Source organism: Apostichopus japonicus, chromosome 20, assembly GCF_037975245.1.
Source record: "Apostichopus japonicus isolate 1M-3 chromosome 20, ASM3797524v1, whole genome shotgun sequence".
NCBI lineage: Eukaryota > Metazoa > Echinodermata > Holothuroidea > Aspidochirotida > Stichopodidae > Apostichopus > Apostichopus japonicus.
In genome coordinates, this window is record NC_092580.1 from 12684268 (window position 1) to 12711330 (window position 27063).

The 27063-nt window shown below is 38.3% G+C and overlaps 2 protein-coding genes across 4 annotated transcripts in view; one reads left to right on the forward strand and one right to left on the reverse strand.

Annotated features, from left to right (window-relative positions):
• Positions 1-1593: 1593 nt before the first annotated feature.
• LOC139961466 (uncharacterized) lies at positions 1594-6690 on the reverse strand. The gene has a single exon (XM_071960652.1). It carries the CDS (start codon positions 4810-4812, stop codon positions 3415-3417), a length of 1398 nt encoding a protein of 465 aa, XP_071816753.1. The 5' UTR covers positions 4813-6690; the 3' UTR covers positions 1594-3414.
• A 2545-nt stretch (positions 6691-9235) lies between these two features.
• LOC139961115 (formylglycine-generating enzyme-like) overlaps positions 9236-27063 on the forward strand; it is a 36886-nt gene continuing 19058 nt past the window's right edge. For 2 of the 3 annotated variants that reach the window (XM_071960016.1, XM_071960017.1), the window contains exons 1-3: positions 10649-11453; positions 24649-24822; positions 25585-25659. In XM_071960016.1, coding sequence (XP_071816117.1) covers positions 10842-11453; positions 24649-24822; positions 25585-25659 — 861 coding nt within the window. In that variant the 5' untranslated portion in view covers positions 10649-10841. Of the gene's footprint in view, positions 9272-10648; positions 11454-24648; positions 24823-25584; positions 25660-27063 lie in introns of those variants that run through there. The other variant, XM_071960018.1, reaches the window with a different exon arrangement.

Genomic DNA, 27063 nt, shown 5'->3' on the forward strand with positions numbered 1-27063 from the left:
GCACATTAAATGACTGCAAGGGTGCATATTATTGACACAAATAGCTATGTCGCCTGTTACCTCGACTCTTGATCTGTGTGGCTATATGTTGTCTGAATGTGCAGTTGTGGTGATATATAGGGAGGACGATTGAAGTCGGGCCGAATTTAACACCCTCCGATTCCTTACAACAGTACATGCTGCACCCCCCCCAACCCACCCCACCCCTCTGCCACCCAGACTTATATGAACCCGACTAATATACAGTTGATATGTCTGCATGGGGGTGTTCAGGAAAACGCCTTGACCATGCGGGCTCCTAGACACTTATGGTACATCATATATGTTACATACACTGCCTTAACACTGATTAAATTCGGGTGGACCTAGTAAATAAATATCAGCATCCTGTAACCAAAGCCCAATTATTTCAAATTGCTGTAATTCGGCACATACTGTACCTATTTAAAATTTGACATGAAACGAAATGGAATTTTATCAGAGAAGACATTGGTAAAGTTATCTTCGCTATCTGTCCATTTAATTCGTTGTAAACGTACGGTAAACGTTGACAAAATCTGGTCTTGTTATAGAATGGAGAGGGTGAGGGACGGATTGGGAGCGAAGACGGGGGAGGGGGGCGGGTGAGGGTACGTTCGGTAATGAAGCTGCATTAGGCAGAAATATTTTCCAAAACGTTATGATTTTTGTGGTATGATGATGTTTCATTCTTATTGATTGGTAGTTCCCTTTTCTAACTATACCTGCACTTATCGTCGGTCTACTGCCCAAGTACAATTAGTTGGAATGGTATACACTTTGTTAATTATGACACACGCACGTACAAATGATTGAAGTGGTTGCTTACCAACAGTATCCAATAGTCATACCGTATGACGTTACTATGCAAAACCACCACAATAGGTTGACTCAACACACATCAAACACTACCGTATTCAAACTATAAGTTCATTCATAAAGTTACTGTCTATATAGTCATAATCATATCCATTCATAACTTTTAGGAACTACACCTTATACTTGCGTGTTAATAGTTGTGTGATTAGGTCATCGTTTATTTGGTATTGCATATATAGCCTTTATACGAATATAGGTGCAAGCATGCATTTACTGCATATGTGATTAAAGGTTATCGGTAGCCTAAATATTTCCACCGACTTTTTCCTGGAAATTCAAATATGTTGGTCACTAATCTTGATCTTACTGCAATAAACAGTTTCCTTTTAACTTGCTGATCATTTCCGCTATTATGATATTTAATTATTTTCTTTTAATGTATCTCAATTGTTTGATAGTAATCTAAAAAGATACTTTTGGCGCCTTTCCAGCAATTAGTATAGTGCTCAAATTTGAGTCTATAAGACCCTTATGTTATTGTGACAACATGTTGTATACGTATATATGTGTACTGTTGTCTACTCAATGGATCGCATTATTGTCAGACCATTATGTGCGCTGAATTTGATCAATTATGATAAGTTATTCATATATTCATATTAATTTCCATAACAATTAACCCCAATCGAGGTATGAAATAGTCATGCAGGTGAGACCAAAGTAGAAATAAAATAAAAAGACATAATTCGACAGATATATATATATAATCAGTGTAATCAGTCAAAAAATAAATCCCTCCGCGGGTAGAAATAATTTCGATTTTACAAAATTAAAAAATAGAAAACATAATAATTGTTCCATTTTGTGCATATATCTGCTCACCATTCGAATCCGATAGTTGATTTCGCATCATGTGCGAGTCAATTGAGATATCGTTATACAAATTGATAAGAAATAGCAAGTATAGGCCTAACAAAGTTCTGTCCTCCCTTCACTGTGTATCTTTCATTCATACCCTATACACCCCACCAATGTCCCAACACAGGCCATTCACCGTTCCATCAAAATAATGGCCGTCAGTTAACCTTTGACATAAAAAACATAGACATAAGAGAGGTTCAAAAAGGAACAAAATAATAAGAATAATAAGAATACTACTGTAGGCTATTAATATTATTATTATTATTGGTTTCAATGCAACTTTCAGAGTTTGGCAGCGTTTCAAAGATGCGGTATACGAAGGATTTTACAAAAAAAAATTCTGAGGTAGTCCTTAGAATGATGACAGCGCCATCATTTCGTATTGTATCTCTGTGTACGTATTACTATATATATACACGCACGTACTGAGTAACTGAAATGAACCCAATCATGTTTAATTAAGCGTTAATATTATGCAATAATAATGTTAACAACAAACCGACATGCCCTGATAAGAGCCCAACCCAATCTTGGGTCATGCCGCGATTACTCAGATCCCGTTATCTTTCCCACATTCTTCCAACGCCCACCTCCCCCCACCCTCCCCCTCCCCCCGTAGAAATCTTTGTTATGTCAAAATGAATAAGATAAATGTTGCAGCATACAGATTTACATAGGTTATATCAACTTCGTTAATGAGTAAAATAAGAACTGACGAGGGGAGGGTGGGGGGGGGGGTTGAAGAGGAATGGAATTGGGGATGTCTTATACATTATATTGTCATTTTTACTGGCTTTCGATGTCTGAGTGTTCATTTAAGTAACCGTTAATATGCAAATTTAGCTATGCATCGATATCAAGTAGACCCTATACGACACACTCGGCATCCTTATTCCATAGGAATAAACTTCACATTTGATAAGAAAATATACTTATCCATAGGCCTACTTTCCCACTGTTCACTCACTCAAACACGTACACACTGCGTACTATAGCTCGTTTAAGTAACTATTACTATTAAAGTGAATCCAAAAGGGGAATCGCCTACTGATAAGATGGTATACCGAACTTCAATGACGATTTCCTTCTATACCATTTGTTACACCACGAAAAAAAAATTGTCAACACATATTATGTCGAAAACGTATGAATATCATACAAATAAGACCGTTGTCAATGACAAGATGGTACAGTGAATTGTAAATTTTTTGAAATGTTGTGACCATTTTAGCATATCTAACCATTTGAGTGTCACTTTGTAGGAGCTACTAGTCCCTTCAAAATCATTGACTCCAAGTGGTTATTGTATTACATAACACTAAATGACGAATGCTTCGAGGCGGTTCTGCTTTTCAGAGCTCAATATTCAACCCCCTTTTTTTGCCTTTTAAGAAAACTCACATGTACTGGGCCTACGATATGCCGTGGATACGAAAACCCTATTGTTTATGTTTAACCGAACCCCTTACACTATCAGCCGTTGTTCCTGTATACTGTGGAGCTGTGACCTTGCACGTGAACATGACAACCTGTCTAAATGTAGTAATATCACGATTTATAGGTTTGTCCAACTTACTAACACCATTACACTATAGAGTCAGTGGTTGGAGAAGTGGGATTTGAGGGGGGGGGGGGGGCTGGAGGTAACACTTTCGGTCAACGTACTGTCACTTGGTGTGAGGCTCCCCTACAGCTACGTGGTACACCGTTGGCGTGAACTTTGAGATGTTTAGAAAGATGATCCGAGCGAGAGAATCGCTTGTCACATATTGTACATTTATAAGGTTTGATACCAGAATGAGAACGTTTGTGACGTGCCAACTCGTCCGACCTCGAGAACCGCCATTTACACCCTGCCCAATCACAGACGAACGGTTTCTCCCCAGTGTGGCGGCGCAAGTGCGCCTTAAGGTGTGAACTCTTTGAATACATTTTGCCACAATTTGGATACGTACATTTGTGGATTTTCAGTTCATCCGCCACTTTATGCTGCGTCCTAGCACGTGGTACAGTGATGGTAGCCGGTTGTCCTGGCAACTCACCCGCGATCCGGTGTTTTACGTTACCGGCGTTGTACGAACCCGCCGCCTCCAAATTAGCGACGAATTGGAAGTGCCCGTTGACTGATTGTATTAACGCTTGGCCATTTCCGGTGGGAAAAGCTATCGATTTCGTCATAGGTATATGCGTGATGCGCACACCTGACGGAGGTAAAACATTGCCACGTTGCGTACTGTGAGAGGATGCAGGAGTAGCCCCCGGGGAAGCGTCCGTCGTATTTTTCGATGATGCCTTTACCAACAAATGGTGATCATGGGTTACTAATTTTGGCTTTTTAATGACGTTAGAGTTTTGTTGTATGAACGACGCGGACGACGACGATGTTCTTGACTTGATTACGCTGGTATCTATTGGTAACACACTCACGCCTTTGTCAATCTCGCTCAACACTGACATTTTGATCGGAAGTTGTCCTTTGATGTGCAGACCTATCGTGCGAGGTTTCTCAGTCGTCACAGATAGGTTGTCTGATATCTCTAACGTATCGTACAACATTGTCACATCCTCCGATTTCCATTCGTTAACATTTAGGAAACTGTCCGTTGATGTTTCTATCGTTGAATGGCTTTGTAATACTAAGTCCTCGTCAGCGGGCATCTTAGCTGAACTCGGAAACGTAGATCCCACCAGCTCGTCTGCCTTACCAAGGAAAGGATCTGACATTAAATGGAACTCTAATCGCTCTTCTTTCTCACCGGGCATAGATTCTACAAGTTCGACCTGCTCGTCCGATGATGGGTAGCTCATCCAATCTACAATACCATCATTACTCTTCCCGTCGGTCGTGTCAACAAGACCCTGGGAAAATAGATAATCTAGATAAATTTCATCTCGACTCGATGAAATGGATAAACTCGGACTGGAACTGACACTCGATGCTACATCACTACATCCGTCAGACCCCAGAGAATCACAACTTGAAATGTCGTCCTCACTAATTGAATTAAAACGCTCACGTTCCAATTCAAAACTGGTATAAAATATGTCCTCCATGTCAAGTTCAATTTACCGTATAAAAAAATCCCACAAATTAGAGAGAGAGAAAAGCTCCAAAGAAGATAACAATATATGAAATAATCCGCTAATAAATCATACACACTCGTTCGTGTTGGTAAATATGGATGCAAAAGTTGTGCTATGCACTATAATTGTTGTCATTCCAATATAGCAGATCTGAATTAAAGGTCCAAAGACATCCAACTATATAGTCTCATATTTGAGGAACCTGACATACACAAAAACAACAACAACATATGATCTCGCAAACAGAAATAAGAGTTCATGAAACGTTTGTAAAGGTCAATCACACGTATGGATCCCCAGTGCACATTTTCAGTATCTCGATTCAATTCACAGCAGTGAACATCTCGCCAACATCACAAATCCACGCGTTTAACTTTGACAACCTGTTGTAGCAATTTCGGTTCCACCGAATGGGGCATTCTTTGCTCCGAATGAATGGAAATTTTCAACGTCATCGCGTTCGGGTACAGGATATCCACTTCCCAACTGATATCGTACGAACAACTTCCAAGACTTGGCAAAACCACTCTATATTTGTCATTGAACAAAAGCCAATAAACAGATAAACATGCATGTGTGGAGGTACTTCTCCTAGCTTGTAATTCCCTGCTTGCAAACAGCTCATACGGTAGCACCGAGCTTATATACTATACTATAATTATACTGTCTATACGGCGATTGTTAGTAACTATTACACATTGTGACTCCTATTTCTTCCCTTTCTGTCCCAATAGAGGAAGTGATGCGTGCAACATAGGACAACTCTACACAGTTAGCATGCTTTATATGATGCAGTAACTTAATATAATGTAGTTGGGGTAGCGTTACAGATTTCTACAGAAAACTGAAGAGTGCAGTTCCTTCAAAAGATAACTCTCGAAAATGTATACATATACATATATATAGTATGCCATACGGTGTGTAAAGCTACAGTCTGAATGAAAAAGAGAGGGGTACAAAAAAAATCGCTTCTCTGACATATTTTTAATAATAACAATAATAATAATCCCTAGGAAATACGTCCATTCGAAATATGTAAATAATATCTTGCTCACAAAAGGTAAGAAAACACTGAACGAGTAGCAACACAATGTTGTGAATGGGATTTTTGTTGTTCTTACTGTCAGAGGTACCTGGGCTGACTGGTATACCGGCGACGCTTCAGGGGTCGGGTCAGTTATATATAAGCCGAAGTTGCAGGCAACAGGGTGACTGAAAGGCCGCGAGAGTATATATATATATGTGATCGTATATTATCGAGAGGTTAAAAACTTTCCAATCTCATAGTCAATCTCAAATTGCTGCGTACCCCTGATGGTGATATCACAGGATGGCAGAAAATCCTCTCGTTTCCTGGAAAGGTAAAATTCACGGTGTCAAGAATTATAGCGTATATTGAAATATATAGGGACACATATAAACACTTCAAAATCTAGGGGTCACGTTGTGTATAGCCTACCGGGTGTAACAATGGAAGTTTATTTTCAGCCACCCTATATGTGTCAATGTCAAGGAATATACCTCCCGGCAGGTATATACTACGGCTTATACTTTATAGAAGCACGTTTCAGCGGCAATCCACGTCCAATATTTCCAAATCCTACTTTTAATTTGGCCCCCTTCTTCTCCTTCAGTGATGATGATGATGATGGTGCAAAAATTGCACTGTTTAGTCAGCTTTTCAAATTAAGATAAACGGCTCTTTTTTTCCCCCCTCTTTCTCCTCGGTCCCTTACGAATTAGAGTATATGGACTGAATTAGACTGCTACACAAGTTGAGACTTTCACAGTCAGCGTCGTTTTGTTGAGTAAATTAAGATCTGTATCCACATCATCATTACGAGATAAACTGAACGGTAAAATAGTTGATATATAGCTGGACCGGGGGGGAAGATATGATACCCGGCGCGATCGAGGTACGGCTTAGTAAACAAACAGTAACAAACTTACCGGTATTTTACAGTGGCACTAACGATTATTAAACTGTTTGAATTAAGAAGGGTCTACATTTGGTGTGCATCTCTACAGAGTTTGTTTTAGCCTATTTTCTTTTTGGTTCGACCTTTGATGCCATCCAAATCAGCGAGATAGGTATAATCAAAGAACTTATCCTGTGGTAATTAGTATGCGGCTTCAACGTACTCAAGATTAGGTAATAGCCTACATCTGGTCGTTACACGTAATTGCTCCTTCTCAAGACAGGATGTTTCATTGTCAATCTCAATAACACGGAGGCATGATGACTAAACGATATGATTCCGATGATTATAATATAAGCTAAAACCGTTATAAAACATGATATTTTCTTTTATTTAAGAGCTCAGTTGTAGGAACGTTATGCCGAAAAATAAACAACCTCTTTTATAGGTCTAACATTAGAAAAGAAGAAGATGAAAAGATGAATTCACAAGTTTCAAAAATAAGAAAAAGAGACTTAAGAACTTAAGACTGGATTGTGATATCACAAATGCACTTATATATATATATATATATTAGTCGGTCCCCATGTATATATTTGTACAGTTTATATATAGTCTGTGATCAGCGAGCCGTGCACACGTGGCTCAATTTTCGGGAAGCATACACGACGGGCTCTGTCAGTGGGGTACTATGGAGAATTTCACTGAGTCATTCCACGCAAGGAAACAATTCTAACAGCTATAGACATTCCACTACTCAAAAACCTTGAGGTTCGGCAGGAAGCTATAACAAGAACGTTAACAGGTCAAGTTTACACATCAACGAATCTACATAGAGTCATTGTGACGGTAGCTGCATTTGATTAGTGCATGCCTTGTATGATAATTATTATGCCTTGAATGCATCTCTAAGTTAGGGCCTACATCTCGTAGGCTATTCAATAGGACCATTGGCCGTGTCGGCACTACGATTGTGTTCTGCATCATATTCAGAGGCAAGGGCGGAAGATTGACGCCTACTTCTTATGTTTGGCGACCCCCCCCCCACCCCACCCCTCCGCGAGAATATTGCAGTACGCTGTATATACCGGCCCTTTAAAACAATAAAACAATTCGTCTATACCACATAGTGCCCTCCCTACCTCACTGAATCTGAACATGATCCTCTGACATAAATGAAACCTCTATCTTCACCACACTGTGACTTATTCCAAATTCACTACCATCCTCCCATCCGGCATTTCCCCCTCCCTCCCTTCCATCGACCTCTCCCATTCGTCACTATAGCCGACTGCTCTCATGCGTTTGGTAAGATACGACAACTGTATAGTAAATGGTACCACTGCAGCACCTGACACCCACGATAGTGTCCTATCCAGGCCAACGATTCCTGTGTCGAGTACTTCATGAATATTCAGATGGTAAGTTTTGCATCCGTCTGACAAAAGGAGATTGGTGTTTTCCTTCCTCCTCGGTAAAGGTTAATCAAACAACGGTTACTTCCGTGCAAAGGTGTGCAATGTTATTGTTCGATAGGACTTTTTGACATTCGCATAATATGAAAAGAATGCCAGCATTCGTCATGTGACATTTAAGAGGTCAAGTTTTGAGGCAACATCTGTGAAACTGCCATTCTATACAAGATGGCTGCTTCACATGCTGGCTAATATCTGTTCTATCTTTATTCGTCAAGATATATATGCCACATACAGAGAAACCGGTTGTAACGGAAACGAAAAAAAGCAAACCAGAATAAATATATTGATAAATATATAAATAATTATAAACAAACAAATATATAAATCAGTGGCGGAGCTAGGGGTATTGGTCAGGGGCGAGTATGGTCTGTAGGGCGCTTTCGACGTACAGGATTTTTTTGAGTAAAGATACTCCCTAGATCACCGGAAATTACCCTTTCCGGGCCTTGCTAATTTTCAGATAAACGAAGAATAAATAGGTGTCATCGCCATTTTGTCAGAAAATTACACCAACAAAATGTGACAAATGTCAAAAAGGATTTGAGAGCGCAATAAAAAAGACAATAATCGCGAATAAGTAAAAAGTGGTAAAAAGCTGAAAAGGGCGCCAGCAGTCCATTTGAGTCCGTCAGGGGGGCATCCTTTAATTTCTTCAATGAACTATTTTAAAGTGATTGTTATTTGATATACTGTCCAGTTAAGGTTATAACACTGCAAGGGGATTACCTTTTTGCGAATATTTTTACTATATGATCACTACACAATTATTTAGTTCTTCTTTGTAGGTCCCTAGTCTGAGATTGTGCCAAGCTTTTGCAATGGATTATTATAGAGCTCACGTGAGCTGCGGATTTGGCTCACGTATTGTTCTACATGTGAGGGATTAAAGGCAATGTAGTAATGTCTCCTTATTTAAACGTGGACAAAAAAAGTTGAAAAAAGTCTCCGGGGAACTTCTTTACCTTGGAGTTCTAATCCAAACTGGAGTTGTCAGATCGAAGGCTCAATTAAATGACAATTTGTATCCAAAAGGTGAGTAACAGAGTGGCAACATATAGCTGGCTATATATATGCTGTCTTTCTAGCACATTGTAGGGGAGGGGTTCGGGGATGGGGTGGTGGTGGGGGGGTATACAGATGACAAACCGATATCCTGTCCAATACAAACCATACATACATAAGTTGGCATCTTTCTCGGGCTTGCCAATCTGTGCTACCATCAAATACACCCGCCAAAGAAGGTTATTTACCTGCAAACTGGGCACAAAAGTAAAAGAGAAGAAGAAATTCAAGAGAGTATAGTTTGAATTTTGGGGTTATTTGTTTCATACTGTTTTGGGTAACTTGTAAACACGTGAGGTTTGGCAATCGTTTAAGAGCTTAAGACTAGGCTCCGTGTACGTGATAGATTGTTGTATTAATTATAATGGTTTAGCAACACCGTCACTACTACGCGTGTGATGACACCCCAAAAACATAGAATAAACAAACAACAATACATTGCAGGGAATATTGTTTACACAAAACTGCAGGCTTAATAAGGTCAGAAACTTTCAAAAACTTATAAGAAGTTATTTTTCAGATATTTGTTTTGGAGTACACAGGTGCATGATGATCATCATGCATTTCTAGCAATCTTTGCTTCTACAAGTTTTTCAAGTTGGAATAAATTCTTGGATAAAGCAGTCTTTCTGAATTTTATTACCATAAAGTATAATCCTTTTACGGATAGTAATGCCAAATTTTTCAATGTGAAAAGACAACAATTCCATCATTAAAGTGCATATATTTTGAGGTGATGGCATTGATATTGGGGGGGGGGGGTACTACTAAGACTCACTGATGGGGTGGAGTTATTTAAATGTTAATTGGTGCATGAATTTTGTTATTTCGGTCATCATCACGCCTCATGTTGCGTTAAAACGTTGCTCTAACACTTGACTGCCTGGCGAGAGGAGTGATTAAAAGAAATATATTAGTAGGGTGGAGGGGATGCCAAAGTACTTTGTAGATTCACTATATTTTAAATCGAATACACTTCTTGCTATTCCATGCATGTGGCCCGTCGCAATAAATGTGTCATTTTCTCATTTCGTATTGAGGACCAACCAACGAAAGGGTTAGTTAAGACAGTGTGTTTATCCGTACAATAAGACAACTGATTCCTTAGGCTCTGATATTATTATTATATATTTTTTTCTTGGGTCAGATCAATCACTTTATTTTAAAGTTTATTCAAGTAATTTGAAATATTTCGTAGACTCATTTACTACATTATATGTAGAACCCGCCAGGTAAAACATATCGGGTTATGTAAATACTGAGAGGGGAGCTCCCTTGAACATCGTCAGCTGTTTTTATGTATCACGTGACCGATAGGGCCGTCGAAGTCGCGCAACTAGTACACGTGTATTAAAGTGCCCTGTATTGCAAAGGTCTAGCGAGGCTTGAATGTAACTATTGTACCTGCAACAAAATGCAATCGATTATTTAGATGGTGCAACATTTCCACAGCTCAGGCTACGTGTTCATAAGTACCATCAGTGCCTGATACTTGTGAGGGTAATTTCAAGTTGAAGTAGGGTTCGTAAAAAAGAGGAAAATGGCTAACAGTCGTAACTACACCTCTCGTTTCCTACTTATATTCGTACTAACGACTTATGTGGTAGATAGTGGTTCAGCGACTACCGCAGAATCGTCTGAAGTGCATGACCATGTGCATAACCATGATGCCCCTCACGGTCACAGTCACTCTCACGGCCACCATGAGCATGATCATCACGTTAACCCAGCAGATAAATATTCACGGGCAAAGAACACGGTAATTGAGACTACTGCAGAATCGTCTGAAGTGCATGACCATGTGCATGACCATGATGCCCCTCACGGTCACAGTCACTCTCACAGCCACCATGAGCATGATCATCACGTTAACCCAGCAGATAAATATTCACGGGCAAAGAACACGGTAGTTGAGACTACCGCAGAATCGTCTGATGCAGTTACTCAAGAACAAAGCGATGATAAAACATCAGCTTCTGAAGAAGATTGTGGATGTGGCTCAAATTTGAATCGAGTGCATGACCATGACCATGATGCCCCTCACAGTCACACTCACAGCCACCATGAGCATGATCATCACGTTAACCCAGCTGATAAATATTCACGGGCAAAGAACACAGTAGTTGAGACTACTTTACCAAGAACAAACCAGGTAGAATGTTTTTATATTGTTTATGAGCAGCTTTTTATACTTGATAGATGTATAACAAGGGGAGGGGGCTGCCAGTCCTTCAATTCACAAAGGTCCACATTTTCTAGGCTATAGAGAATGGTCTTTAGTTCATGCTGCAAGGGACATAAGCATGCTACTGAAACTGTCAAACTCAATTGATTAGTTGCAGTATCTAGTACTATTTTGCATCCAACCAAGGCTTTATTATACAAAAAGAGACCCCTCCCCCAATAAAGTGTTCAATGAAAAGGTCCACATCTTCAGGAAAGGTTCCACCCATTGAAAATTGTGCACACAGGCCTGCTCAAGTACATAAGTGCTCCCAATGTTTTGATTAAATTATTAGTAGGTGGCTCAATTTTTGCTGAGCTAATTCAGTTCTGTAACGTACTGAGTAGGATCTGGAGGGTAAGTGTGAAGTATTATTGCCCAAAACATTTCTGCTGGAATGACATTAAGTTTTTCCTTTTTGTTTCAAAAATGCCATTGAAAGATTTAAAAAAGAATCATTTGGTTTGCAGCTGTTGAACATATGCTTTGAAAATGGTATCGTGGCATCCTTAATCTATATTAGTTATACCAATTACATCATCAGTTAATAGTAATGAAGTATGAAATGCCCAGACCATTTGCATTAATTAACGTATAAATTACTGTTCTCTGTACATATTTGCTCTGGTTGATTATTTTTTAAAGGCTATCAATAAGTTGGTAAATCTGGTGCCTACCAGTCAAAATGTCCCTTTACCAAAACGTCCCCGCTTTTGGTCAAAATGTCCCCGTTGGTCAAAACGTCCCCGTAATATTATCAAAACGTCCCCATCTAACTTGTTGTACAGTACATAAACAAAAAAAAATCTTTTTTATTCCCTTCCCTCAAGGGACGTTTTGACTAGATACCAATCTGGTCACCAAACATTGCTGATGCCATATATACTGTAGATGTTATTAAGGTTACTGTAAGCTGTATAAATATACATCCTAAGCCCTGCTGGGTTTTCATGCAGGGTACAGTATCTCAGCTTTTGCAATCAAAAGTTCTCGTAATCTAATCTGCCAAACCGTTACAGTACTTTGCATGTTCACTTAGAAGCAAACTGCTGTCATTTAACACAAGTTAAAAGGGCAGGACTATTATCCTGGCAGTTTAAGTATTCGAAGTAATTGCACCAATGATGGAAATTTCATGACAATGTAAGCAAATTACATTGTCCAGATGAAAACTGTAAAACAAAATTGTCCTACAATGTATAGCAGACCTGTAGAACTATTAACAAATGATTGTACACAATATTGCTCATAATTGGTGAATGTGGTATCTATTAATAACTCCCTCATAGAAAATAATGAATTGAATTTGTTGCTTTCAAAGCTTACTTACCAACAATTTGTGTGGTGTGATATGATATTAAGACAGGTCAGTCTGCTGAACCTGTACAGTTTTGTGCTTCACCACCGAAAGTGATATTTTAGGTACTCCAGGCAAATGTTCTGTAAACTATGGAGTGTGCCCAACAATGGGACGTGAAAATTTTTCAGTGGGTCGCAGAATTTTCCAGACATTGGAAAATTTATCAACAATATTCTGAGTTTTCTGACAGAAGTCAAAATTGATTCCCCCCCCCCCCCTTTATTATCAAGTCCTTAACTTAAAGTTAGCTTTATGCAATGTGAGTCCTGAGGTGTGGGGTCAGGTGAGACATCTAGCTCAGTCCTCACTGAAGATCCACTTAGTTGTTGGCGTAAAATTTTTGCGGAACACAGCACTAGGCCTACTGTACCCTGTTCTCTGAATGGTTGAGTAATTGCTCAACGAATAGTTACAGAATTGATCCATTGCTACTGGCCCATTTGTCAAAGTGTAGCTCCATTATAAAAAAAAAAATTTATATGTAGATAAATTCCATCTGACTAAATGGAAACATTTTCCAACGATACTACAAGAGTACAAAAGAGACATAATGAAAGTCAAGGTCTTTTGTATAATAGTAAGGGCATGCTTGATAGCTTGTGTCCGTGTTCCCATGTGATCAGGTGAGACCATTTACAACGTACATGTAGCCTGAGCTGTAACCTGCCGTGAAACTTCTACACAGTTTAAATTTCCTTTTGTACTGCCAACACAGTTACAGACCTTCAGACTTGTAACACGGACGGGCACTTACAGTACGACCAACGTAACAACGTTGTCCTTATCACTAATAAGCATTAGAAATCATGAAAACAGCTGCAACTCCCATTGAAATCCATCAAAGATTGACCATTTTACAAGTCATTTCTTAATTCTAAATACTATTTGATTAATAAACATTAGCTACTGTAATTGTGCACATTGATGATGTAAAGAGAGGGACTGACTAATTTCTGTTATGTTATTCCTTTGTTTACTACAACCTACATGTACATTTCAAGGATACTGACCCCAAGATTTTAGCCTAAGGTAATGTTTTGAAATATTTTATCGTTGAAAAAAAGAGAGTCACATGATTCATATGATATATGGGGGCATGTATAATTTGTAGTTTACATATTTTAGGCCTGAAATAACAAAATTAGACATTTTTGATGAGCGCAACACTCCACATCATAGTTTTGCACATATTTAATGAGTTTTCCCAGATTTATCAAAACTGCAAATGTGTACAATATCTTGGGAACGAAAGAGCTTTTTGAAAAAATTTCAACAGATTTTGAATTAGAATATCACACAACAAATGTACTGAATTTGGGACAAATTGTCTAGGAGTTGGTAGTACTTTAAAGTCTGGTCTTGTATTTTGGTAATCTGGTTCCAAACCTATAGTACTGTAAATGGTGGTCTGACAAGCTCTGTATCACCGACAGTAATATTCCCTTCTTTTAACAGTGCGTAAGAAACAAAGATCAGTCTATAATTTTTTTCACTCTGTTTCGCTGTCATTCAGCAAGTTTTTAATATTAGTTTAATTAATCCAAAAAGAAGTGCACAATGGAGGTAAATTTAGTAGTAGTGTTTATGCATTGTTGTTTCATCATTTTTGGTTATTTCAGAGTTTTAAAGGCATGCTATTAGAGTGTTGCAATCCTTTGCAAGGGGTTCTGTTTAAAAATAACAGTAGGTGCTACTGTATTATATATTTACATCTATCCCTTCTTACAGTACATGACACAGATTTTACAGTACAGGTTAAGTACATAGTGACTATTACACACTTTTATGAATGGCACAGGAGGTATCAAACAGGAGTTTTGTTTATTTTGTACATAAGGCTGTCTAACTAAGGTCGATATTCGGGATTGACTGATCATGTCTGGAAGTATCAGTAATTTCTTAGTTTAAAGGGTGTGAAGACTCGCGCAAAAATAAAAGTCTATGCCAGTAATCTGACCTAGTTTCGAATGAGGTGTAACAGAAGTGTTAGACACCACCATCGATCCCAGAAAATACGCACACAGCTTGCTACCGTGGGTAATTAAATACTAGTGTACAGTCAGTAAACACAGCTGCGGTCAATACCCACAGCACAGTGTACAAACGATACAGCGATGGACACCTCAGGTCTAGCTAAAGATAACAAGGTATCACGTTTCATTACTGTCTGCATTTTGTAGCGACACAAACAAAACATCACTTGCAAGCAATGGAAAGTTAAGTTTTTCAGATGGCCGCACACTGTTTGGGGCAAGTCTTCAATGCCTTTAAACGAGTAATGAGAAGACTACATGATCACTAGTATCAGGTCTTTATGTCATTGATTCATGTCCTTCAGCTGTGTAGGCCCTGTGCGCCAAGGGCGTAGGAACCGGGGGGCTGGGGGGGTGCCAGCCCCCCAGTGAAAAATATGGGGGGGCGGAAGTATCATTCCGCCCCCCGCTCAGCAAGTCAGAAAACCCCTTTTTCATTTCCAAATCAGAAAAAAATCTCATTTGGAGCACCAAATTGCATCTAAGGCCAGGTGAAAATGCAAAATTATTTACAAAATGGAGTGGGTGTTGAAGTGTGCTATATTGCACCAAATTGCATCTGAGGCCACCTGGAAATGCAAAAAAATCCAAAGGGGAGGGGGTGTCCCCCTCCCCTTACACCCCTCCCCCTGGCCGGCCATCAGTCTTCAGCCCCCCCACTCAAAAGTACCTTCCTACGCCACTGTTGTGTGCTGAACAGAGTGTTCACAATTAATTTATACCTGTACATAGTTGTGCTGGTGTTAGAAACGGGGTGTTTTGTGTTTGCTTGCAAGTGTAGAAAGTGTGTCAATATTCCTTGTTGTTTGCCACACTATAAGCATCAACTGAAAAGGAAATTGAAATATATATGTTTACCTTTCGAGTCAGCCTTTCAAAGAGAGTGAAGGAAACCAAGCGAACATGCAACACAGTGAAATTGTATGGAAGTTTTGTGCAGCGTTATTTTGACTTGAACAGTACAGTACTGTACAGGTAGTTAGTTGCTCTGAATCCTTAAAGAAATAGACTTTATCTTCTGGGTGCACCATATGCCACCCTCCATTCCCCTACCTCCTCTCTCCTTCCTATCCTCTTTCCCACCTCCTCCCCTATCCCTCACCTCCCCCACTTCATGTCCCCCCATCCATCCCCTAATCTTTATTTAGAGCTTCATATGTATGATCACAGTGAAAATGAGGCAATAGGGCAAGATTCTTTCTGAATAGTAGCACATTTTTTAAATTGTGTAAGGCAATAATTGGGATGTTTTTGAGGGGGGAGAGGGGGGGGCAGATATAGTACAGCCCTATGGGACTTGCGGTACCATGGACACAACTCAAAGTTATCTCTCATTTGATGTAACATCTATATTCTTTCTCTTTAGTTAAATTTGTTATGTGATACATGTGTAGCTCAGTGTGGGTGTTGTGTACACTTCATTTTGGCATAAAATTGGGTCCATATTAAGCTCCTTGTGGGCATATTTGGCTCTGTTTCTTTTGTTTGGCATTGGTTCATTATGACTGTGCATGTCTTTGCTTTTGTTTTGGCTGGTGATTATGGAGTATTTATGCCCTTTGCTCCAATAGCCCCACATAATATTGGAGTGCAGTCTCAACTTTTCTGTAGAAAATCATGAACAGGTGTGTTATACTGCACCTGTTGCAAAATACTGCATGGGTTGATGACCAATCACATAGTAATGCTTGGCATCCTAATAAGTTGATATTTCTCAGAGGTTGATCAAAACAAAATATTGGGAAGGCAGCTAGATATATGTGAACTCAGTATTTGTAAATTGGCAACTGATTATAAGTTTTTAGGTCCAGCATCATATTACGATAGAAAGTTGAATAATGATCCTTCATGTTCAGACTAAGTTCATCCACATTTGCTGTACTCTCACCCATTAAGGTGATAATTTCCACTGTCTCTAGACATGTTAAATTGCCTCAAAGTCAACAGATTTGTATGTTTGAGAAGAACTGGAAGGTAAAGGAAAACCCAAGAAAGAACTCTTGCTGCATATCAGAAGCAGTGCGCTCCTCTGAGCATTACAGAAGTCCATCATAATTTACAATTGCCGACTTACCGTATGCTGACTGTACTGTACGTTCTGCAAAGATTCTTGAAATTGTCAGGCAGTATGATAATTGAATACAAACTCTACCTGCACAAATGTGGTTGGATTTCAGGTTTTATTGATTGCCAAAATATTTTGTTCCTGAAATAATACAGGAATCAGATGAAGTTTTGTTGGATCCCCAGAGTAGTCTGAAATTTCAGTTAGAAAATCTCTCATGAATAATAAAAATCTTGATCTTTACTTTCAAGTAACACTGTATAAGCATGATAATATTTCCAATGTTAAATTGTACTGTAAAATAAGTTCTTTTGAGGGTTATCAGTTTTGAGCCTAATTTTGACAAAAAACAAATTGTTCAGAAGCTTATTGTAGCAATTTTATCGGAGTGTGGATAGCGGTAAAATGGTTCTCTAAATTTTGAACACGATTGACCAAAATATGTATGTTTTTGGTACATATTACCACAGCTAGGGACATTTTGAAGCCCTTTAAAGGGATTTCCTTGGCTGACAATGTGTCTCTTTGTGTATACAGTACACGGAAACCAAACAGATTCAAAACTGTTGGTTGAAAACCCCATCGCAATATCTTGTCCCTAACTCAAGATGTAGTTGATTGAATGTAAGCTACGGTATTTTAACTGGCTCAACGCTTGAGGTGGATCAAAGATGGTGGTCTGTGATATCATAACAGTGAATGTTATTCATAGGCTTAATTTTTTTTTTTTTGTATCCTTAAAAACCTGATACATTTGAAATGTTTGCATAACTGTCAAGGTTCTCTGTAAAAATGCAACGTTTCTTTGTAGAAATAATTTTTTCCCTCTGTGAAGCTGGTGAGTTGAATATTAGACGGAAAAGCAAACAAACACAGTTTCCGCTGAATTGCTGTGGTGGCATGATTCATTCAGGTGTTGCCAGTTGCAATATCACAGAAATACCACCAGATCAAAAAAATTCATATCTTCGCCATACAAGATGCTACAAGGATGTGATAATTTGACCTAACGATGCAGAAATTTCCGTCGGTTTTGTATCGAGCAATCATATTCAGCCACTGGAATATATGCCTGCAATGAATATTCATAGTCTTTATGGCACTGTGAGCTAAGAATCAGATTACAGAAGTACAGTAACTACGTCATTGCTAGGTTTCCTATTGTTTTTTTGTTTTTTTGAACTTCATAGAATTATTTGGAATTGCATGTCACACTTTTGCTACCCAGTATTTATTTGTTTGAATCTTTCCTATTTTGTCAACCCCAGAAACTACTTCATAGATCTGTAATTAATTAATCACATGCAAATTTCAAACTTGGAAAAATTTTCTTCATTCTTTATTGTAGATGAAATTTTTACTTTTAAGTATCAAGATGCTGAAATGCTGCACTGGGCTTATATAGGTACCAAATAATATTGAAAACTTATCAGAGCTACCCATAGTTGTACATATCACTGTGAAAACAAATATCGAATAAAACTTACTACATCCTCATTGATTTTCCTGGTGTACGTGAAATAAATCTTGAATCTCATTTTCAGAAATGACACAACTCAAAATCATGTTGCTTTTCCTTTATATATTGGGCTGCTCAAACTGAAAAGACCCTTCTCTTTTTTTGACTGCATTGTATTATGGAAGTGGAAACTTTTAACCTTGTACTCTGCGCCAGTCCAGCCTATAATTAGATCTTTTATATAACACGTACAGTTGTAAAACCAATTTCATGAATGCTAAATGTTATTTTACTTTGTTGCCTCCTTTGTATCATGTATTATTAACATGTCAAGCAAATTGCAAAATCTTTATCTACATTTTTTCTTGTATTTCCTAGGGTGATTCTCAAGAGATGGTTGTTTTTTTTATTGAACAAAATTTGAACTAATTTGCAGCAGCTCTGTCCTCTTTCCACTGTAATTGTACCAGTTTTATCTCTTTCCTAAATTTACACTTTTGACTGTACTTAGCTGCACCACGTACAGTACTACTGTGTACTATATGTTGATATCGTTTGGGCGTTTGATTGCCGTGGCTGCAAAATCCTTGCCGTGATCTCTCTGATTAAATTTGGAACCAATCAGGTATTAATCCCCTCTGGGTTTTGTTTGAGAATCAGCATTCTAATTAGGGGCAGTGCAAACTCTCTTAGAGGATTAGTCACTCTCTTGTGAGATTAATTACTGGGAGCAATTTACTGTTATATTCGTTTGAGAATGCTTGGTGATAAATGACTGAATAGTATGGCGTTCTCCGAAAGAAAAGATAAACCCTTGAATCGATGATATTACAATACATAACTTTATCGTAAAATTTTCTTTTCAAGAATCCTTTTCGTGAAGAACAGAATTAAAATGAAGAAAATAAAGAGAAAAATATGGCTAGGCTATATACAGTAGTTTTGGTTCATATCATATACAAGTTCAAACTTTCCAATTTTTCCCTAGCTCTGGATATTGAGACTGCATTACAATGTGATTGACTGTGTAAATTTGGTTTTGACTGATAAAAAGTGTTCAACACTATCTATTCTGATGAAATATGAATTCAATTTCTGCTGAACGTGAAATATTTTTGAGAAGACCACATTTAAAGAACATAATTCGTAGATGTACATTAACGATTTTTTTTTACCTTTTTCTTTGTTTCTCTTAAAAATCAGGTCTTCTACTTCCAACATTAATAGTATCATAATATGAACACATCACGTTATTTATAGTGATAATGTCCTAAACCTTGGCGTCACTATGACAACGTTTCGAAAAGACGGTGCAGTTAAAACTTGAATGCGAATATATTTCACCAGTAATCGCTGTAGATAGTGTTCCTCATTTATCATTCAAATTGCATGAGTTTTACCTGCCTTTTTGTACACCTGGAGGTTTAGTGAATTCTCAACATAGACACATTTCCTACAGTATATACTGTACCTGTGCAGAAGCTCAGATACCACAATCTATACATACAATGATACAGAATATTACTGCAGTCACATATACTGTTACTGCTGCAGAAAAACAGTCAGAAGTATAAAATTGTCTAACCTGCTGTTAAATCGTACAGAGTTGTAACCAAATGTAAAAAAAAAAAAAAAAAATTGAATGAAATCATATTGCGTATATGTAAATTAAAGGCTAAGTGTTTTTGGGTGGGTGGAGGGGGTGTGGAGATGTAACTCTCCCTCTCCTCCCCCTCCTTTGTCAACCTCACACAGGCATTCACAAAGCATTTAGACATGTTTTGAATATGCCTTAAGATGCATAATTTGATTTTAAGTTAACTTTTTTCCTTGGGGGAGGACCAAAGAACCCTACATGCGAGGGGGACAGTTTCACCAACCCGGCCAAACCCCTTCCTTCATAAAATCCTAGATCTGCAGCTGGAAATATGTGGTTATTTTTCAATTTTTATTGACTGAGTGCACGCCAAGAAGCATCACCAGTACCTTGGTAAAGTGCCATCCTTACACTACAGCTATCTGGCTCTGGACCAAAAATACTAGGAGTTGGATGATGGACCATTAAACTTCTTTCAAGTTTCAACCAAAATTAACTTGCAGAAACTTGGAATGAACACACTGAATTTTCTCAACCCATTTCTCTCGAGTAATACATACAGTAGCTACAAAAAACATGTCAAAATTTGAGCCTCGATCGGTGCACTGCTTGCTATACATATCGGTCTATTGATTCAGACCCTTTTCACTGGATAATAATTTATGATGCACATACAGGCATTCTAAACTACAGTACTTTATAGCTACCTGTTGTGTACCCAACACATTGTAGGAAACCTTGCATGTTCAACTATGAAGCCATACATTATACAGTTTACCTGTTCATATTGACTCTTCTGTATGAAGCATGTTTTATGAGCACTTCACATTTGTATTAGTGAGTAAACTTCTTCTTCTTCTTTTTATATTTTTTTTATGATAGATTTTTATCATCCACTGTGTGAGTAAATTTTGATTGATCATATGACATCTATTGTTAGAAAAGACCTCTTCCCCTAGAAGGTCTAACCAAAATGGTAAACCGTGCATACCGGAATGATTGGGTGGTATCAAACCACACACATCTCCACCCGGTTACAACCAGAGTAGGTACAGTTAGTACAGTTAGTAGAATGCTTTAAGTTAATTTATGGGGGTCAAAGGTCAACATGGTAATAATCCCATTGTGATTTCACAAGTCAAACACTTTGTTTTGTAAAATAAGTTAATGCTTTTACATCAGGTCCTGTGCTGTGGATACCATGCTGTACAGTATAAAATAGAGCTCTAGTACCCATAAAACTAATTGTTACCTTACAGTAATATATATTTTTGATTTTCCATAAAAGGTCATACATAATATCTACTTTTGTTCTGATTTCAGCATGTTTATTTTGAGTTGCAACTGGAGAAGGACTGGGGGGGGGGGAGGAAGTAAAAGTAGATAATGGGTACAATTATTGCACCTGTTTTATGTCACAACCTTTACTGACGAGGGTTGTATTGATTTCAGTTTCTGCAAACACCTTTAATGCCTGGAGTTGTACCTCTTTGCTTTGGGGAGCGTGACAAAGCTTCTCTCTCACCCCAACCTTTCCCTCAACACTTAGCCCAGACCACTCCTATCAAAACACTTTAGAACATGATATGAAAAACTATAGTAGTCCATGAGCAATATCTGTCTCAGCTTTCTATTACCCCCCTCCCCCCCCCCTAGAGAGAAATGTGTACTTGTACGAAACTTGTAAACCAAGGTGTACCAGGGTCTCCTTCAAATTATCTGCGAGCCATGAGAAGAGTTGTATAACACTAAATTCATGCATAAATTTGTAATCTCTTGATATTTTCTTGATTAAATTCAGTCGCAGTGATTCCTAATATCTTCGTCATTAAAGCAGCCTGGTTGATTGTCCACTGCTGTATATAGCTAGTAATTATCCAAACTGGTTAAAACCTCAGAACCCTTATTCCTTTTGTGGGGTTTTTAAGTTTAATTTCTAGCCTACTGTATGCAGCGTTATCATGCATACCAATGATAAATCTTCTCTGAATGCACATGATAGGGTTAACTTGCAATAAATGTCGAAGTGAGAACATCTTTTATGAGTCCATAATTAGAGGGTAACTGGTCTTGTTATTTTAACATCTTGTTTGAAGAACATGAACAGGATTGAATATTCATTCAATTGGTTGTCTGGCTGGATTCAGGACGTACAACACTGATCCTTTTTCGGCCGTTTTTTTGTTTCGTTTACAATCTGTTTGGCTGAGAAGTTGGTATGTCCCCCCTGATTGGACAATGGCTCATTTTATTTTTAACCAGGTTTCTTTGAGCAGCTATTTTTTGCACCAAGTTTAATTCCTATTGAAGGAAAATAAAATAAAAAATGACAGTATATGGCTAGACCAAACTATGTACAGTAGTTGATCCAGTCCCCCCCCCCATTAAAACCCTCTCCACCACACTCCCTCCTCACATTTATCAACAATTAATTAAGTCTCAACTATGCAGCTTATCTACTGTACGGTAGTTTAGTTTGATCAAGCTGAGATTGTGAATTTCAGAGCCCTACTCTTATTGGGAGATAAATATACAAATTTGTCAAAAACAAATGTTGGGACCTGGTTGTCAATGTTGACAGTGTGGAAGCTTCTGTTTGAGGGTTCAGTACAGACTCCAGGGGGTTCATTTACTATATTTATACCCCATGACTGACTCCTTCAGCTTTATAGAGTACAGTAGCCTCCCTCCATTCCCAGTGCACCACTTTATCTGCATAAAAAAAGTAGTTCTTGGGAGAATTGACCTCCGACCTCATCTGTTCATGACATCATTCAAAAAAATTGAAGAAGTTTTTCAGACAGGTATTTTGAGAATCACCTAAAGTAGTAAGGGTTCACGATGCAGTTACCTAAGCTAGCTGATAAATTTATGTATGGCAGCTGATTGTGAAAAAGAACCCATACAGGGTCATATATATATAGATAGGACCTTGAACAAAATCATTTTTGTGATATATGAATGTAACAAAACCCAATTCACACCCCCCCTACATTGTTTGTACTGTATGTAGATGTGTTAGCTCTTATCAGATGCATTTTAGTGTTTATAAATAGTTGAACATTCATGGGAGGGTTCCAACTTAAAAGATTAAAGTTGTTTATATTTTAAAATTTGTCAATTTTTTTGAAGAAGTTCTTCAGACACAAACTTAATTTGAATACAATTTCTATGGACCGGCCATTATATATATTGACTACCACCAAGTGCAAAGTGTATAACCTTTAGCTGAGCTGGCTTCATTTATGATATAGTTTGATACCAAGATGAAACTAAAAATCAACCACCTGCCGGAACAGTATAGAGAAATAACTGTAAATTCTCTCAGAAATTTGTTTTGATTCTAAAACAGAATAAGTTTTTAACAAAGTTAAAGTTTGGAACAAAAACATGATGTTTTTGACCTGGTGTAAATATTTGTCTGTGTTTGACAGTGTAAGTGGTATCAACCTGCATAAATACAAAGTCATTTGTAATTTCCATCGCAAATTATCAAGATGAATCTTAAATAATGGAAAGGTGAATTTGGACACCGAAATTTGAGTTTCATGAAATTTGAAATATTGACATGATTGTTGAATGCAAGTTTATGAATCCCCGGTAGTTTGGGTTTTTGCTGTCAGCTGAAAGTTTGTGTTGTTTCGTTTATTTGTTTGTCTACGACATTAAATAGTGCAAGTGCACAAAAATAACAAATGAACTGTAATATGAACAGTAATGGAGTAGTGGGAAGTAAAATTAAAAAACTCTGAGGGGCTTCTTGAAGAGTTTACTCCCCAAAAACTGGGGAAAGATTCAAAAATGTACAGAAAAACCTTTGAACAGAGGAATTACAGAGAAAGAACACAAAGTAGAAACAAAACTTATTTATTTAATAAATATTTAATAAAATTAATAAAATGTATCTCAACTTCAATATCCCACTTACCCTCACAAACCCGACCCCGACCAAACCCCTCCCTCCACTACAACCCACCCCCCTCCACTACCACCCACAACTTCCCACAGTGAAATTGTGCTGTGACATTAACCCATTTAGTGTATGCACTCAGACAAAACGAAAAGGAGATGAAATGGTGGTAGTGTAAATGTGGACTGCGTAGTGAAGAGTCATCCCCTCATATACGGAAGGTGAAATCAGGTTCAAACCCTGCAGGTTAATAACGGTGCAGTGAAAAGGAATTGACTCTCAATTCTCAGTCTTCTTTGATTTTGGTTTACTTTGGGTTTTTTCTTTTTTTTATAATTAATAAAAAAGACAGGATTCCTTGTATTCATTCCTTTTTGGCTCTTTGACATTTTTGTACTTTTACAAGCTTTCCTCATTAGCTTAACTAAATTGTCAAATGTTGGGATTTACTTCACTCCTCTCTTACCTGTCTCCCACTCCACACAAGTGCATTTTCCTATCTACACATTTGGAAACGTTTTAGCACTGCGCCCTCGCTCCCTGGGCCACGCCCACTAATTCCTCTTTCCTCTGTCAGTCATGGAGATGGAGCAGATGTAGTCACCAGGGGCAAATTCCTGCCATGAGCAGACCTTATATACTGTACTTATATAATGTGTAAGAGAGTTAACATTGTGCACGTAAATCTCCCTCCAACAGATGGTCCATCTCGAGGGCGGTACCTTCACCATGGGAACCGATGATCCTGGTATAATGGCCGATGGTGAAGCACCGGCCAGAAGTATCACCTTGGATCCATTTTACATCGACGTGTACGAAGTCAGCAACAGTGAATTTGAACTGTTTGTGAAGGCCACCAGTTACACTACTGAGGTAGGTACATGCAAGCATAATTGATGAAAAAATCTTCATTTTAATTTCTTTAGTTTGATTTCAAGTATTTCGAATGAGAAGTTACTCCACATTCTGTTCTCCTAAGAGACACGTCAACTGGTTGAAGCAGCAAGGTGAGGAGGGCATGTACCCATTAAATTGCCCTTTCAGTAAGGGACATAGAGTGCATTTTTATCCTTCCCTTCCCCTGCACCGGCAACCATCCAACCTCCAGCGTCCCCATGCCCGGGTCCCCGGTGTTGTTATCAATAGCTTCATGCAGTGTCACAAGTGTTTCATAATAGAGTTCTTATTCAATATACAAATGTTTAAAGTGGCAATTCCATAGACCAGTCCATTTTGGTGTGGGGATGTGGTTCATGCATGGGCTTGTTTTCATAACAATTCTGTTGTTGTGGATGTCAAATATATGCATGTAGGATGTTAAGGCTGACTGTGCTCCTAGCTTACCTGCCTCAGCGCCACTTTTGCACTTTCCCAGATCTACCTAGCCTTATAACTGGTAATATTTTAACACACTTCATCCCCATTGACCCTCCTCTGGGTCAACATAAATCACTGGGGAGCGCAGTGCTAAAATGTATTACCAGTTAATAGGCGAGATAGATGGGAAAGTGCGTTCAGAGACAGGTGTGAATTTACCCAAACCAGTGAGTTCTGGGGATTTGTTCTTCAATCTTCTCCCGTGATCACGTAACAATTGTAACCTTAACCATTTATTATACCCTCTTTTTTTGGTAGGCGGAGACATTTGGTGACTCTTTCGTTCTTGAAGGGAGAATCAGTGAAGAAATTAAGAAAGATATAACACAGGCTGTAAGTTCAACATCAGAAACTTTGTAGAAGATGGTTGTCTTTCTTTTAACCACCTTCCACATATGTTAAATTCAGATTACTTTTAATAGCTTGTATGTACTTGTATCAGAATTCTTCTATCACATGGTACTTTATATGATCCAAAAAGGGCTAGACTTGAGTTAAACTTCACTCATGTCTTGTCTAGGTTTATTTCAATTTTACAAATTAAAAGAAAAATGACCTTTTTGATCAAGAGTCACTTTCATGACAAAAATATTTGCATTCCTGATGATGACAGCAGCTGTGTCTGTATTACTGAAAAATTTGTCAATGTCAAATACTAAACATCTTGTTCCTGACCTCTCGGTAAAAGTTTGTATAAAGCATAGGTGTAAATCTAGATCAAGGAACCTGGAAATTCTTTTTAACCATTCTGTAAGGCACCGTGTCAAAACGAAATGGGGGTACGGTATATTATATGAAACTGAATGAAATATTGAATATACATATATGATTGCGGCTAAAAAGTAAAGAATCAAAACTGAAGTATGAAATGTTTCCCGCAAGGGAATGAGGGCGGTATTGAAGAACTTAGTATGCATAGACTCCGGATGTGTGACGCGATTAATTCACTTTGGCTTCGGCTTTGAGTACAAGGTTTCTGCATGCTACCATGAGGAGGAATCTAACTGCAATAGTAATTACCGCCTTTGCGATCAGTGTTATAGTCATTGCCGACTTTGCAGTCCGTGGTCCCCCTCACGAATTTTGAAATGTCGTTAAGAGTGTCTCCATAGTTTTCCCTTTCGGGAACAAAAATGGTCACCCGTGCTCCAAATTCCAAAAACATTTTCATATTATAACCGTCTTTAAAGGCCAATTTTCATTCCAGACAGGTTTTGTTTTTTCTCCTTTTATAACTCTCCTGAATGTCTGGAATTAATATTGATAGATCAAATTGTCTAGCGAAAGTAGAAAATTTACAAGGTCACTTTTTATTGCCCAAATTTTTGCCCTATCTGCAGAGTTTGTGTGAATGACAAATTTCAGACAAAGACATTGGTGTTCTATTTTGGTATACTAAGTAACGGTCAGACCGATTACGAATCGGATGCATGTAGCCATTTCCCCAACAGGAAGTCAGTGGTTTGCAGTTCATGACTACAACTGTCCAGTTTAAAACAAGTCCAACCAATCACAGGGAAAGGATTTTGCATGTGACCTTAAATGAGCATTGTTCGTTTAAACCCTTAAGCAGACATCCAAGAAAACAATCTCACTGTACGTTCAGCAATTGTTCACTGAGAGGGGGGAAGGGGGGTGGGGAGTAGTCTTGACAACTATTAAAATCTAGGTCACGAGGTATGAGTTGAGTCAGATTGCCTATACTCATGCAGATATGTGACCAGCTTCACACTTCTC

What these genes read in the sequence shown, in the direction of transcription:
- LOC139961466 (XM_071960652.1), bottom strand. Translation starts at nt 4,812, where the DNA reads ATGGAGGACATATTTTATACCAGTTTTGAATTGGAACGTGAGCGTTTT.